Source organism: Calonectris borealis, chromosome 1, assembly GCF_964195595.1.
Source record: "Calonectris borealis chromosome 1, bCalBor7.hap1.2, whole genome shotgun sequence".
NCBI classification, from domain to species: Eukaryota; Metazoa; Chordata; class Aves; order Procellariiformes; family Procellariidae; genus Calonectris; species Calonectris borealis.
This window is the reverse complement of record NC_134312.1, coordinates 8765164-8780651: the sequence shown is the minus strand read 5'-3', so window position 1 is coordinate 8780651 and position 15488 is coordinate 8765164. Positions and strand designations below refer to the sequence as shown.

General features: G+C 43.1%; 1 protein-coding gene across 3 annotated transcripts in view; it reads left to right on the top strand.

The window, feature by feature from the left end:
* The window catches only part of GRM3 (glutamate metabotropic receptor 3), a 112468-nt gene extending 97588 nt beyond the window's left edge, over positions 1–14880 (top strand). For all 3 annotated transcript variants that reach the window (XM_075144231.1, XM_075144238.1, XM_075144225.1), the window contains 3 exons: positions 646–1712; positions 8555–8729; positions 14331–14880. In XM_075144231.1, coding sequence (XP_075000332.1) covers positions 646–1712; positions 8555–8729; positions 14331–14404 — 1316 coding nt within the window. In that variant the 3' untranslated portion in view covers positions 14405–14880. The remainder of the gene's footprint in view (positions 1–645; positions 1713–8554; positions 8730–14330) is intronic.
* The last annotated feature ends 608 nt before the right edge of the window (positions 14881–15488 follow it).

Below are 15488 nucleotides of genomic sequence, written 5' to 3'. Positions count from 1 at the left end.
AGCAATGCTGGGAACCTCAGACCAAACAAGAAATATCAGAAACTGGTAAAATTGAAGCAAAATAGAAGGGATTCAAAACTTCCTACAACACAGGGAGAAGTGAAAAAGACATAGTAAGAAATTGTTGAGGAGTTCATAGTTACTTCTCCATCATCCTTCAAAATGAATCCTCTATTCAGCTGCATTCCAGACTGTTGGCCTCAAAACTGATGTTTATTGATCATCTGACCATTTAAATTTCCTTATATCATGATGGCCGCATTTCACCAAGCAATGCTGAGTCTCAGTTAGAAGCAGATCTCCTTCTTTCAAGGCAAAATGTGAAAGGTAGCAGTTGTGCGTACTGGGGGAAATAATTGGAGAATTCATCTGTATCCAGGGCAAAAAAAGTAAGGACATTGGTAATCCAATGTAACTCTCCACATTTACAAATATTTCTCATGCTGTAAAGTGAAATAGAGTTCTATTATCTGAGTTCTTTTATTCTTCCATGTTCAGAAATGAGACAGATACAGACCTCTCGACTTACCTGTTGACACTTGAATTGGATTCTATAAGCTGTCAGGTGTCTGTGCTTGCCAAAGGGATGAAAAAAGTCATTTGTGGTTTTGATAATAACATTCTCTATTTCTTTTTTTTTCACAGCTCCATTCAACCCTCCCAATGCTGCGGACAGTATGGTCAAATTTGATGCCTATGGAGATGGGATAGGACGATACAACGTGTTCAATTTCCAGTACACTGGAGGCAGATACTCCTATGTGAAGGTTGGACACTGGGCAGAAACCTTGTCACTTGAGGTAGACTCTATCCACTGGTCCAGGAGCTCCGTCCCTGTCTCCCAGTGCAGTGACCCCTGTGCTCCTAATGAGATGAAGAATATGCAACCAGGAGATGTCTGCTGTTGGATTTGTATTCCCTGTGAAACCTATGAGTACCTGGCTGATGAATTCACCTGTGCAGACTGTGGGCCTGGAAAATGGCCCACAGCTGACCTGACTGGCTGTTACGACCTACCAGAAGACTACATCAAGTGGGAAGATGCTTGGGCAATAGGTCCTGTTACCATTGCATGCCTGGGTTTTATTTGTACTTTTATGGTCATTGCAGTGTTCATCAAGCACAACAATACTCCCCTGGTCAAAGCCTCTGGCCGTGAACTGTGCTACATATTGCTCTTTGGGGTCTTCCTGTCTTACAGCATGACTTTCTTCTTCATAGCCAAGCCTTCTCCAGCTATCTGCACCCTGCGTCGTTTGGGGCTAGGAAGTTCCTTTGCTGTCTGCTACTCTGCCCTTCTGACAAAAACAAACTGCATAGCCAGAATATTTGATGGTGTAAAGAACGGTGCTCAAAGGCCTAAGTTCATCAGCCCCAGCTCTCAGGTCTTCATCTGCCTGAGTCTCATTTTGGTACAGATCGTGGTGGTGTCCGTGTGGCTTATCTTGGAGGCCCCTGGCACCAGGCGGTACACTCTTCCTGAGAAAAGAGAGACTGTTATATTGAAATGCAATGTCAAAGATTCCAGTATGTTAATCTCCTTAACATATGATGTAATCCTCGTAGTCTTATGCACTGTATATGCCTTCAAAACACGGAAGTGTCCAGAGAACTTCAACGAAGCCAAGTTTATCGGTTTCACAATGTACACAACGTGCATCATTTGGCTGGCCTTTCTCCCCATATTTTATGTGACATCCAGTGACTACAGAGTAAGTCTTTGGCTATCTGTTTCCATAAATCATGTGCATCACTTTAAAGGACCCTGTCGTCATTCACTAAAAGCTTCTTTCACTTCTTTTGTCCTCTGGATCCCTTGCAAACCAGCTCTGTTTCAATGTTCATGCCCATCTAAGCATATTACCAAATTTTAGCTTATTTCTAAGAAAGGTGGTCTCATTTCAGACTGAGCATGTACAGTTAGAGGTGGAAGGGATTAGTACTATCAGTCTGATTGTGATAGAGGCATAGCGTATGGTATTCATACTGGTACATCAGTATGTGAAGTCATAGTCCTAAAAGAAAAACCTAGTAGATCATGAGCTAGAATGAGTCATAATGAGTTATTTGGTGGAGGTGGGCCTTAAATTAAGAACTGAACTAACTAGTCTCCTTCTGCAAAAGAATCTGCCATTCAAACATGGTATTTTCTACCAAATAAAAAAGATAAGAAAAGAATTTCAAAATTTCCTATGAAACAGGGTTGTTTAAAAAAAAAAAATCCAACAAATGTTATGCTTGAATATAGAACTTTTTATTCTTTCTTCACGATGTAGGGGATAAAACACGTACCTCACTGAGCAGAAAATACTGATCAGCCTTCACCAACAAACTTAAAAAACATTAAATTGTTTAAATTGTCACATAGTGTTGCAAAGCTTCAAGTTCAATAAAATCGTATTTTTGGACAGAAGGAAATTGCCACAGAAAAAGATTCAGATCTGCTCCACTGGAAATCTCACACTTATTATGATGTGAGAAGTGACTGCTGGAGTTGGCTCTTACAGCAGTTTGCGGTGAATTAATTCAACTTTCTGCCCAGAAGAAAGGTAGATCAGTTTAGGGTGGTATTATTACCAGTAGTATGTACATGAAATAGCATGTAAAACTGTGGAGCTAATAATGTCACTTAAGATACTTTTGGTGTGACCACCCTGGAACAGTATATTTAGTACTATTTTTCTCAGCTTAGGAAAGGTACTGAAAACCTCGAGAAAACAAGGATAGATAACAAACGATGCAGTAAGACACACAGAGTGACAATAAAAGAGCTAAATATATTTAGTCTAGACAAGAGTAAACCCAGGGAGATGTGATCACAGACTATAAATAATTTCAAGGCAACAAAAAGAGAGAAAGGGATTATTCTGTCTCAGGAGAAATTAGAATGGTGGGTAATGGATGGAAGCTAATGAAGGAAAAGTTTAAGGAAGACACTGGGGAACAGATTCGGACACCTAAAGTAATCAGGAAGATAGACACAGAGGGAGGGGTACTCTCCATGCAGACAGTCACATGAGTGGGCAGCACAGACACTAATGGTCAAGAGGAGCATGACTTGATTGCTCAAGCAGCATTTTTCAGCCTTATCTCCCTAGTGGGATTTTCAAAACTACCTATAAGCATTTAATTTAAATACAAGATTCCAAATATGCTATCTAGAGTCCTACCAAAATGACAGAAAATGCTTTTAATACCTTTTTTGATACTTTCATGACATGTCAGGAGCTTTTTGAAAATCCTATCCTAGATGTCTACACTTCTGGGGTTCCTTTGAAAAGCCCATATTTAATTTCTATGCTGTGTTACGTGTTGACTCTGAATCAACCTGTGCCATCCTAATGTAGACCAATAATGGTGGCATCACCAATAAACAACCTTAGAAACATAATAGTAGCAATGAAAAAAAAGAATGTTGACTGGCTTGAGATTTTATCATTAAGCACAAACATCACTCAGGACTCACCCTCCTGAAAAAAAAGGGAGAGCTCCTGGAAATTTATCCAGAGATTTGCTGTTGAACACACTGTAGTGGTTAAAGAACAAACAAAAAAAAGTAGTTCAACATAGTATGAATGTTGAATACTGAAGCAGAAATGTCCCTGTATGAACCCTATATGACAGGTGCCGGACAGCATGTTAGATATGCTGGGATGTCATATTACTGTATATCTTACAGATTCACCCACCAGATTAACTCGCCATTAACCCTACTATTTGGTTAAGGCCTTCTCTGCTGTGAGAAGGGTTTATGGTATAGCTATGCCTCCAGTACATAATACTTTTTTTCTGTTAGACTAAACTTGCTTATATTGGCATGACCACTCTCATCTCCCTGAATTGAATAAATTTTAACAGCAAAAGGAATTCTGGGGGAAGGGTTTACAGTAGAGCTCTTGGTGATTCCATCATGACGTCAGATGTGGGATTTTTCCACACACAACATATCTTCACATAATCACCAAGATTGGAAGGGACCTCTGGGGATTGTCTTGTCCAACCTTCCCTGCTCAAAGCAGGTCGCTCAGGGCTGTGTCCAGTCAGGTTTTGAATATCTCCAAGGATGGAGATTCCACAACTTCTTTGGGCAACCTGACCAGTGTTTGACCGCCTTCATAGTTTTCTTATGTTTAAACAGAATTTCCTGTATTTTGGTCCAGCCCATGGACTCTTGTCCTGTCACTGGGCATCACTAGGAAGAGTCTGGCTCCATTTTCTTTTCTCCCCCCGTGAAGTACTTATACACACTGATAAGATCCTCCTGAGCCTTCTCTTCTCCAGGCTGAACAGTCCCAGCTCTCTCAGCCTCTCCTCATTTGACAGTTGTTCCAGTCCCTTAATCATCTCCATGGCCCTTTGCTGCACTTCCTCCAGTATGTTCATGTCTCTTGTACTGGTGAGCCCAGAGCTGGGCACAGCATCCCATATGTGTCACACCATTGATGAGCAGAGGGGAGGGATCACTGCCCTTGACCTGCTAGCAACGCTCTGCATAATGCAGCCCAGGAGGCACATTGCTGGTTCATGATATACTTCTTGTCCCAGGATCTTCTCTGCAAAGCTGCTTTCCAGCTGGGTGGCCCCCAGCATGTACTGGTGCCTGGAGTTGTTCCTCCCAAGGTGCAGGACTCTGCTCTTCCCTTTGTTGAACTTCATGAGGTCCCTGTCATTCCATTTCTTCAGCTTGTTGAGGTACCTCTGGATGGCAGCATGGCTATCTGGTGTATCAATGACTCCTCCCAATTCTGTATCATCTTCAAACTTATTGGGGGTTCATTCTGTCCCAACATCCAGGTTGTTAATGAAGGTGCTAAGCTGCATTGGTCCTAATATCAACCCCTGGAACAACTACTGACTGGCCTCAGGTTGGACTTTGTGCCACTGATCTCAACCCTTTGAGCCCAGCAGTTCAGCCAGTTTTCAGTCCACCTCACCGTCCACTTATCTTGTCACTGAGGATGTTATAGGAGAGAATGTTAAAAGCCTTACTAAAGACAAAAGAAATAATATCAACTACTCTCTCATCATCCACCATTTCACAGTAGAAGTCTATCAGGTTGGTTAAGCATAATTTCCCCTGTGTAAACCCTGACTGACTACTGGCAGTCATTGCTCATCCATGCAAGCCTCCTGCCACATTTACTTGATTTCCTGCCCATTGGGATGGGCAATTCTTAAGCTTGGATGAGGCGATTCTTGAAAAACAGCCAGGCCTCCTGGACCCCTTTTCTTTCCAGGGCAGTATCCCATGGTATTCTTTCAAGAAGATGCTTGAACAGGTCAACCTGCTCTGCAGGGTGACGATCCTACTTTTTGCCTTGCTTCCTCCCTTCGGAATCCTGAATTCCATGATTTGCTGGTTGCAGCAGCCAAAGCTTTCCCTGCCTATCACATTCTTGACAAGTTCTTGCTTGTTTCTAAGTATGAGGTCATGCGGAGCGTCTTCCTTCACCAGTTCCTCAATCGCCTGTTTTAGGAAGTTGACCTCAGCATGCTCCAAAAACCTCTTGCATTGCCTCTGCCCTGCTATGTTGTCCCTCCAGTGGGTATCAGGGTGGTTGAACAGCCCCAGGAAGACCAGGGCGTACAAACATGAGACTTCTTCCAGTTGACTGAAAAATGCCTCTTCTACCTCTTCCTTATTATGTGGTCTATAGCAGACACCCACCACAATGTTGTCCACCTTGGTCTGCCCGCTAATCCTGACCCATAATCTATCAGCTAGCTCAAGACCCATTGCTGGGCAGAGCTCATTCACCCTCGCTGCTCTCTCACGCAGAGTGCAACTCCCTCTCCTCGCCCTGCTGCCGGGTACTGACCTACAGAACTGCAGTTCTGTAAGTAGAGCAGGATCCATCTGCCTGCTGCCCACAAGTCACAGACTTCCAGCCTTCGTCATCACGGGAGTCTTCATTTCCCAGCTCAACAAACATTGGCTGCCTAGTTCTTCTCTAGTACAGGCCAGGCTCTTGTAGTTGTAGAGTGTCAGAGAAGATCCACTCCACCTTTTTCTCATCATGTCTGGCGCTGCAAAGTCTGCTGACCTCTTCCCGTAGCTCCTTAACTTGGCAATAGAAGTTGTCCACATCTCCTGCAGAAAAGGAGGACAACTCCCTCAGCCCCTGTGAGAGGCATCAGGCATCCCTGCAGCCCCAAAGCTGCAGAGCTGCATCCTCCCTCGGGAGCTCAGTCTGGGTCAAACCTGATATGCCAGGGATAGTTGCCCCTGTGGGCACTGGGCACCATGCCCTGTGGCATCCCCCTTGCTCACAAACACAGCCTTCAGCAAGGTTTCTAGTCCTCTTCTGTGCACATTTCTGCACGCTGCTGGACCTGTTAGCACTTACAGAGGGCTCTTCCGAGCACCTACGACAAGAGTGCCCAACCTTACCTAACCAAGAGTCAGCTCAGACAAAAGCTCCAAGCTGGTCTGGGACAGCTGACAGAGCTCCTTAGGAGCTGATGGAGGTTGCTAGAAGTCACAGCCTCCTGCAGCAGTATTCTCCCAGCAGCAGCAAGGCACCCTGGTGTTCCTTGAAGTGTTCCCAAGAGTCCTCCAATGATCCCAGAAGATGTTCGCAGAAGATCTAGAAGATCCCAAAACAGAGGCCAGAAACTGCTCTGCTGCATTTGGTGGCTGACCCTTTTAGCTGCACTGTCAAAAATTTAAAGGAAAGCTCCTGGAAAAGATAGATTTCTGTGATGCCATTGATTTTCATGCAGAGATCCACACTGGTTTCAGAATCAAAGATACAATGAAATAATTAAATAATATGATTGAATAAGTACACGTAACATAAATTCACAGCAGCCCCAATATCTAGCACATTTAAGGGAATTTTCAACATGCTCACCTTAGACAAAAGCTTACGAAATGCTGCAATAACACAGGAAGGGAAAAGTCTGGGCATTAAACTGGTTATAAGGAAACCAGGTGTCCAAAGTTCCTACTGTTTAGATAGTTTTCCCCTGCATTTTCTTTAGGGGTAATTCTGGCTCAAGGAGCTGCCCCCCCCCGCCAGTTGTTCCTGCCTGGTCTAGCAAGATTGCCTCCGTTCTGCCAGCACGCCAGTGTCTGTGAGGCTGGCTTACACACCAAACCACTGAACTGACCTGGGTTAAAAGGAACTCTGTGAGATGGGGCTATTTTTAACCCAAATCATTTCATCGATCGAGCGTATAATTGTGTCAGCACAGCTGAGCTGCTCCGGGAGGCACAAATCCTAGCAGAGCAGGCTGGGGAGGAGGAGGGCTTTGCTAATGAAGAGAACTTACCTTGGAACTACTACCTTCATTTATTCTTGTTTTATAAGAAAATTTCCAGTCCTGTTTTACCAGTTCAAGACCCACCCAGGAGTGATGGCAGAGCCCTGCGGGCCAAATGCAGGGAAGTGAAGGAGAAAGTGCAGCTGGAATCACTAAGGTGTCCCTTGCTCATGCTGCTCCTGCAGGGTCTTCTGTGTTCACTCACCCTGTGAGAGCTGAGCTCTTTTTCGTGGTGCTTGCCACATCTACCTTGGGTAAAGAGTGATTATTACATGATCACATTCATTATACTCACTGCTGACAAAGCATTTGGTGCCCTGTATATATATATATAAAGCAACAAAGTCCATTCCCTACTCTATTTTTCATTTTGCACCAATTATTTCTGACAAGGAGATATGAGAAGCATTCCCATGGAAGAAGGTTAATCTCCAAGGACTCGGGAGTGTAACTAAGGAAAAATGAACCATGGATGTATAATCATTCAAATTAAGCAGTGGAGTTTAAAGCGGTTTAATTCAACATCTTAATTAAGGAATCTGCTTGCAAGAAAAGAATATGAACTGAAAATGAGGCAGTAAACTGGCACCTAGTTGTACCATTGAACAAAAAAGGAAGAAAGATAGACAGTGCCAGCAAAGTTACACTAACAACGTCACAAGGCAACTACTCTAAAATCCTGCAGCCTTACAAACAATTCATTTCTGAGCCCAAACACTTATGTCTCAAAGTCAGGGCCTTTCAGGTCCAGTCTGACAAATGTCACCAACTCTTACGTTTACTCCAAATCACACCTATGTTTCTGCAAGGGATTGTTCAAGTTCTCTGATTAGGATTGAGGCTGGAGGCTAAACTGGTTTTCAAGTAGATGCTTTGCATGAGGCAGAACCCCCCACAAAGCCTGGTATATGCAAGCCGCTTTCCACTGCAGCCAGCTTTGCCCAGTTGTTGCATGGCAGGCGTTACAGAGAACTTCCTGATCAATTTAGGAATCAAGGACATGGAGGATGAGAGAAAGAGAGCAGAACTACCCTTCCTTTGCTAAACTGAGGGAGAACACACTCAGTCAAGCTCCCCCTGACATGCAGAGCACCATCAGCACCATGCACCTCCCTCATAGGATCCTAGGATTGTGGAAGCTAAGGATGCGACCGATGTTCAAGCCAGCCCGTACCAATGCAAACCCCCAGGACTCTGGTTCCTACAGTTGCATGATAATGCTTCTAATATTCTGCATTTCAGAGTTTTCCATACTGAAACACAGCGCTTTGCGCCCACTCTCTCCTAGGTGCAAACCACCACCATGTGCATCTCTGTGAGTCTGAGCGGCTTCGTTGTGCTGGGCTGCTTGTTCGCGCCCAAGGTGCACATCATCCTCTTCCAGCCCCAGAAGAACGTGGTCACTCACAGACTCCATCTCAACAGGTTCAGCGTCAGTGGGACCGGGACCACCTACTCCCAGTGTAAGTAACAAAACTGCCACCTTTCTATAAGGATGTGGGTGAGTTTGGGTAAAGACAAGATGGGTTTTATACCAGCAACAAAAAGTCCTTTATAGGCGGGGCTTTGTACCCCACGGAAGCACCACTTCACTTGGGTCTGGAGAGAAAAACTCATCCCTCTCCCATGGGAATCAGCCCAGAGTCTGCTCTAAAGCTCACTGAAGTCAGCAGAAAGCTTTCGGCGGGCTCTGACTCCATCCCTGCACAGAGCAAGTAGAGCCCATTTCTCGCTGCCTCTCGCAGCAGCGACAGGAACAGGTTGCCCTGGAGTATTCCTGTCAAAATGACAGGACCTGGGCCACAATGCAGGATGCTCTCAATGGCTCTTATCACCTGCATTATAAGGAAAGGCTCCAAGTCTGCAGCAAACGCATACAAGGGATGCCGTAAAGTGTATCTGTATGCTGAACGTTGAGCAATACCCTTTGTAAGTGCCACAGCCGGGAGAAGCAATCAGTGCTCTGTTGCAAGGACACCTCATCTGCTCTGCCTCCCGCCTTTCCCTCATCTTCAGTCTCTTCATCCCAAACAGATTCACATCTGTGATTTTGATTTGAGGCTGTCGTTCCTCTTCTGGGTGAGTTGCTGAGAGATTTTTTTGGATTTAAAAAAAAAAAAAATAGGTCACCTCTATGTTTGGTTTTTTTTTTTTTCCTTGTCAAGCTTAACTAGTGAGGGAGGGGAGCACACAGCACCTTGTTCACGGAGCTCTGCAGACAGCATGTCTGACCTGGAAAGCTAATTGAAAAAGCACACTGCAACTAGAGAGAGGCAAGGAATAAGAAACAGAGGAAAGGGGGGACACAGAGCAAGGCTTGCCAGCAAGTTCATACTAACCTAGCCTGAGGTTTTTGAGTATGACCTAAATTTCAAAATTGGCTAGAAATCTTTGGCACTTCAGGTTTCAGACAGAATGTGGAAGGAACTTGGGGCCCTGCTGTGTATCACATCGGCAGGGATTAGGAGGTAATGGGGTCCCAGCCATCTCTGGCTCTCCCACCCCAAACCATACTGTGCGTGAATGCCCATGGTCCCTTAACAAGAGAGCAGCCATGTGGCTTTACTCGTCCCCCATCTCATCAGAGTCAGGACAGCATCCAGCCCTGACACCAGAAACGAAAATCTCCTTGCTGTTTTGGAAAACTTAAACCAAGATGGATTAAATGTCCCTAAGTGTCCAAAATGCTGGGCACCCCCAAAAGGGCTGGATTTGCAAGATTAATGGATTCCCAATAACCTTTAGAAGTTTGGTCTCTTGGTGAAATGGTAAGTCCCGTGAGATTACTTTCATCCCTTATGAATTTTGTGTACGCGATCTTTCCAATTGTTTTAATTCTCTCATACTACAAAAAAAGCTTAGTCAGACACCATTTTGATTCATGGATATTTTTTGTACAGGATTGCATTTTGGAATTTGATATTTTTATTATAATGGTTGGATAATACATGTGTGTGCGCAAGCATGCATGCATCTGAAAGACATCCTCAGTGCACACCTTTACATTAAAAGCCTACTTTTTCAGGATTGTGATTAGCTTTAAGACATTAAGGAAAGCATAAAAATCCAGGCTTGCAATCTCTTGCTACTTCATTGTTTAGAAAGGAGGCCGCAGTCATTTACTTTTCCTACTTACACCTAGCTGAATAAGGGCTGCTCGTATTTGTTGGTCTTTTCAGACCATGGCGACACATGGACCTGGAAGTAAGACTAAAAGGTTTCGATATACAATGGAAAAAACCCTCTAGTTTCCATTTCGGACAATTTTGGGGAAAATAACACTGAGAATAACACTGTCTATCACAGTGCCAATATTTTTAAGAAGGAAAATTTTCCCTTACTCCTTTTCATTTATTTGTAAATTATTTTACATAAATTATCTTTTTTTTTTTTAACGTTTTGTCATTTATAAACCTCCAAAAAGGTTGTCATCCAAATTGATTCTAATCCATGTCTAAAATATTCCTCTCATTGGTCCCAGGGCTGTCAGCTTGTTTTTATTTTGTTCTTGGTGGTGTTTTCATCAGTCAGAAACTGTTTAATATGAGACTGATCAAAATTAGCTCCGGGGCATTCTAGTAACAGCACGTCCAAAAAGCCAGTTCTTGTTCATTATCAGAACTTCAGAGGACAGGAGTACTCAAGTTGCTTGAATGGGCAGTGTGTTTCCTATCTCCACGGATTCCCACCTCTGTTGCATCTCAGGGCTGCCACCACCTCTTCACTCCATCAGTCATTAATGCCATGAGCGTGGTGGGTCATGAACAGCAAGTGACTCACAGACAGTTTTTAACCCAATTCTTTGAACCGTGAAAACTAGTCAAAGACTATGAGAAAAGGTAAGTAACACTCATGATGCTCTTGGGTAGCGTGAAGTGTTAGCTGTAAATGTGTATCACAATTACATCCCTAAACTGAGCAGTGGAGGGAGGGCCCGAGTCAATGGTCAACCATATAAGCTGCAGTGTGGTAGTGGTCATGAGAGCTAAACTGAGCACCTCATGTAGTCACCTGAATACAGCTCCGCTTTGCTACACGCTCTGCAGAAAGCGAGTAGAGGTGAATACTTGACTGCTAAGCGAGAAAACTCATTTTAGAGGCACCGAGCTTTGATCATTTTGACAGCTGAAGTCTGGACTACAAAAGAATATAGATTTAAGCTGAAGAGAGGCAGGTTGTATGTGTACCTAGGTATATGACATGTTTTGAAACGTATATACCCATACACGTTTATTTGAATATGAAAATTCACATTTGGCAGAGTGCTACGTAAGTTCTGCTTCCCCTGCAGTGTTTCCTCCATCGGGATGTTCCCCAGTTTTCCTGTGGCCTGTTTTATGGGCTTGGCAGAGGTATTCCCATAAGGTAGGAGGTCAGCACTCATAAAACTTCCCAGAGAGCTCAGGACTGATTTAAGCACCTACATGATTCAGGCTGAGCTTTTACACCCAGAAGGTGTCATTCATCCAAGTTATGTCCATGTGGAGAGCAGCACAGAGACTTGAGCTCCTCCAGGTGTCCTCCACAGGGGTCAGAAAAAGAATCGAAGCTACTGTTTATAGCCAGGTTGGTAAATTTTCTCTCTCAGAATTTATTTTCCCAGCCCTTGCTCCAAACTAGCCCTGATATATGGCTTTTATACATGATTAACTCACAGTTGTCCGGCTGCGAGCGTGAGTAGAGGAAGCGGCAGACAGAAAGCAAGTTTGAACCTGCCTGTTCCTGACTATGTAGGCATGCTGCAAGGTGCCCACGGCAGTGCTGGGCTCTTGCATTTTACCTCTGGTTCTTTGCCTTGGATTATCAAAGCAAAATGAGGGACTTCCAGGAAAAAGGAGATCAAAAGCATGAATTGCAGCCAAATCAGGACTTCTGGTCACATCACACATTTTTCGCTGGCCTCAACACAAGGCAAAATGGAGGTGAAGTGTCTCTAGCAGGTCCAGCCATATTTCAGGAAACCCCTTGGCTGCTGCTATAAGACACGACGTGAAACTCAGAACCCTGCGGGGCCGGCAATTAACATTGCTGAGGTCTGTAAGGAAAAGCAAGATCTTCAGTCTCAGAGAGAGCTGGATACTCAGTGTGAACACTTGACTCCATCCAGCAGCGTTAATAACTGCCTCCCAGCACTACAGGAGAGGTAGATGCTGCGGAGGAAGCCTGGGAGCTCAAAAGGCAAGCCCACTTGTTTCTCACCTACCACCATATTTCTCTGTCCAACTTTGACATCCTCCCAATCCAGTTACTGTAGTATTTGAGCTATTCATGCCCTTCAAGGTGTTGGACTTCAAAAAAACCCTGAAGCTAAAAAAGTTCTGGGTGGGTGACTGATGTTCACAGAAACAAAATGCTTTCGCCTGTAGTCATGCTGCAGTAGAAGAGGGATTTGAATGAGGTGTCTTAAGCAGTACTGATTTTTCTATTTGCCAACAATAAGTAGAAATAAAAATAACCACAATAATAAAAATTTCAGGTCAATGTGCTGCCATATTATACCCAGTTAAAAACTGAATACAAAGCCTGATAGTTAATTTTCACAAAACCATAGACATGATGCCCTGTGCCCTTTTACCTACAACTGACTCTTTTCAACACATATCCAGGCTATGAGAGATCAAACTCCATCTACCTAATTCAGAGCAGGGGCTCATTCTTGGCTCACCTGTTTATCAGGAATATGTCCTGCCCTCTAAGTGGTAGGTTAGTCCGGTGCCTCTAAATTTCTCCTGTTAAAGCAGTTCTGTTTTCCATTTATATTTATTCAGCCAATGAAAGAATTAGAAACAGTAGCTGATTTGAAGAAAGAATGATCTGTTCCGAAAATGATGCTGAGCATCTTTAGAGAACCAGTCTGCAACTGAGAGTGTAGCTAGCACCAGTTTTGGAAGACTGAGCATGCCCTTGTCAGCTACATAAATTGCTTTTTACACTGGATGATTGAGTTTACTAAGTCATTGCTTGCCATGTGTTTTCTTTGATGAAGGCATCACATTTCTCTGGGTCACTGTTATCATTAACCTAATGTATCTTTCAAAAAACGGCTTTATGGTTCCTCGAGCAGAGATGTCACAGAGTATCTGAAAACACATTCCTGATGCCCAATGGATAATTTTAACAAAGATGGACAAACCAGCTTGCTTTTAAATTAAATCCACAAGGCTTTAGCAGAATGGTAATATATCCCACAGTCAAAATATAAATACATTCAGAAACAGATTCTGATACTCAGATTCAATTGTCATATCACTGAAGCAATGAAAACCTATTGTATAAAATATTAGGCAATGTAGACAAGGGTATCAGAATCTGGCCCTCACCTCTGGATGCATATTGAATCCTGATCCAGAGCTCCTAGAAATGAAGGGTATTATGGCCAGAAAATATTCTGGGATTAGGTGAGAAATAATCTTGCTTTCAAATTCATTTAATCAAAAATTTCTTCACTCCATCCAACATGTACATAGAATTCTTATTTTTTTTAATTAAAAAGCAGATCAACCCATAGTTCTAATATGCAGAGGTGGATTCTCTCCTGGATTTAAAAATGCATATATTTTATTTCAGGAATGTCCATTCCAATTATGTGAAAGCTCAAAGGATCAGACCTTAGTATTTCTTGCCAATAAAACACGAAAAATCCAAAGGTTCACTTTTTATTCTACAGGGATATCTTAGCACCACTCTAGCTATATTAATTCACGCTACCATGCAAAGTGCTATGAAGTGAGACCCAGTGGCCCAGAATCGTCAAAAATATTTCATGTATTTTATTCAGACACTTCTCGTAGAAGCTTAATCACCCTAAGTGCTCTCAAAGGTCAGCAAAGAGAAGTCAGGTTCCTCCAGAGGGTGCTTCACCCTCAGATCTGAATTGCCTTGCAGAGGTGCAAGCAGTACCTCCACCAACTCCACTGCCGACACAGTCACATACAGTGACTTTTCATTGAGCATCTTGGTTAAATTGGGTGAGATGGTCCAGATCAACCTAAGTTCTAATCCTCTGTGTTGTAATTTTTTGCTGCCCTGAAGTCAGTTGATTTTCCCCTCTCTTTCTCTTTCAGCATCTGCTAGTATGTACGTACCGACTGTCTGCAACGGAAGGGAAGTTCTGGACTCCACCACTTCATCTCTGTGATTGTGACTTGCAGTTCAGTTCTTGAGTTTTTAGACTGTTAGGCAAAATTTTGCACATGTTGTGCACTCCGGAAAACACCAGAAAACAAAAGAAATCAAAACAAAACTAGTACCTTTTTTTAGAAACAGTGTAATAAATTATTTTTGAGGATTGTACAGTATATAGTGATGTTCTGGAACTTTTTAGACTGATTTTAGCCCTTCTGTTGTTAACGGTTGTAAGGGACATGTAAATAACCATGGTTCACAATGTGCATAGTCCTTCAGTAAGGGAGTGATTTGTTGCAAGCACAGTTGCAATGTTAGGTGACTTCTTTCCTACGAAATTTTTTTGTAGCTCCTTGTTGTAATTAACTTAGACTGCATTTCTATGTTGTATATTACAGTTACCTTACGTGTAACAGATTGGTTTTCTCAGCACAAAACAGCAGTATTAATGTAAAGGCACCAATAATAAAAAGATAAAAGTTTTTCAGCATGGTTTCATTTTTGTTTCTTCCTCCCTCAAGGTCATTACATTTCCCTAGACACCAGGATAGCCGCCCTCACTCTATTGAAACAATTTGAAATCCTCCCTTCTGCCTGGTCCAAAAAGTCATTAAAGAAACAAACACACCTTTGATTACTCTGTCTGAGCATATTTACCGAAGGGCTTGTTCCTGTTGATCTCATTCCAGCTCAGGTCAATAGCAAAATTCTCATTGACTCCAAAGGCAACACCACTGAGGCTTGAAAAGCAGACACTACAGATATATACTGTTGGACGTACAAGTTCTCTGGACCCCCATTCTCCTGCGTTTGCAGAGGTTTTTACACATTTCTGGAAAGGTGCAAGTCCTTAGGGCTGAACTGGCAAAGGAAATAGCTGTTATTTTGAATGCAAAAATTAAAGATGAAGGTTCTTAAAATTCCTACTCACAGATAGATGTCTAATTTTTCTGGACATCCACATGTCCACCAGCAAAGACCTCTTCAGTGAATGGCTACACAGGCAGCTGTTTAAGCCTCTGCATCATGGAGCTGTCTAGTAGAGAAATCCCTGTGAGTTTCCCCAAAATAAGCATTGCTCAGCCCGCATTACATGC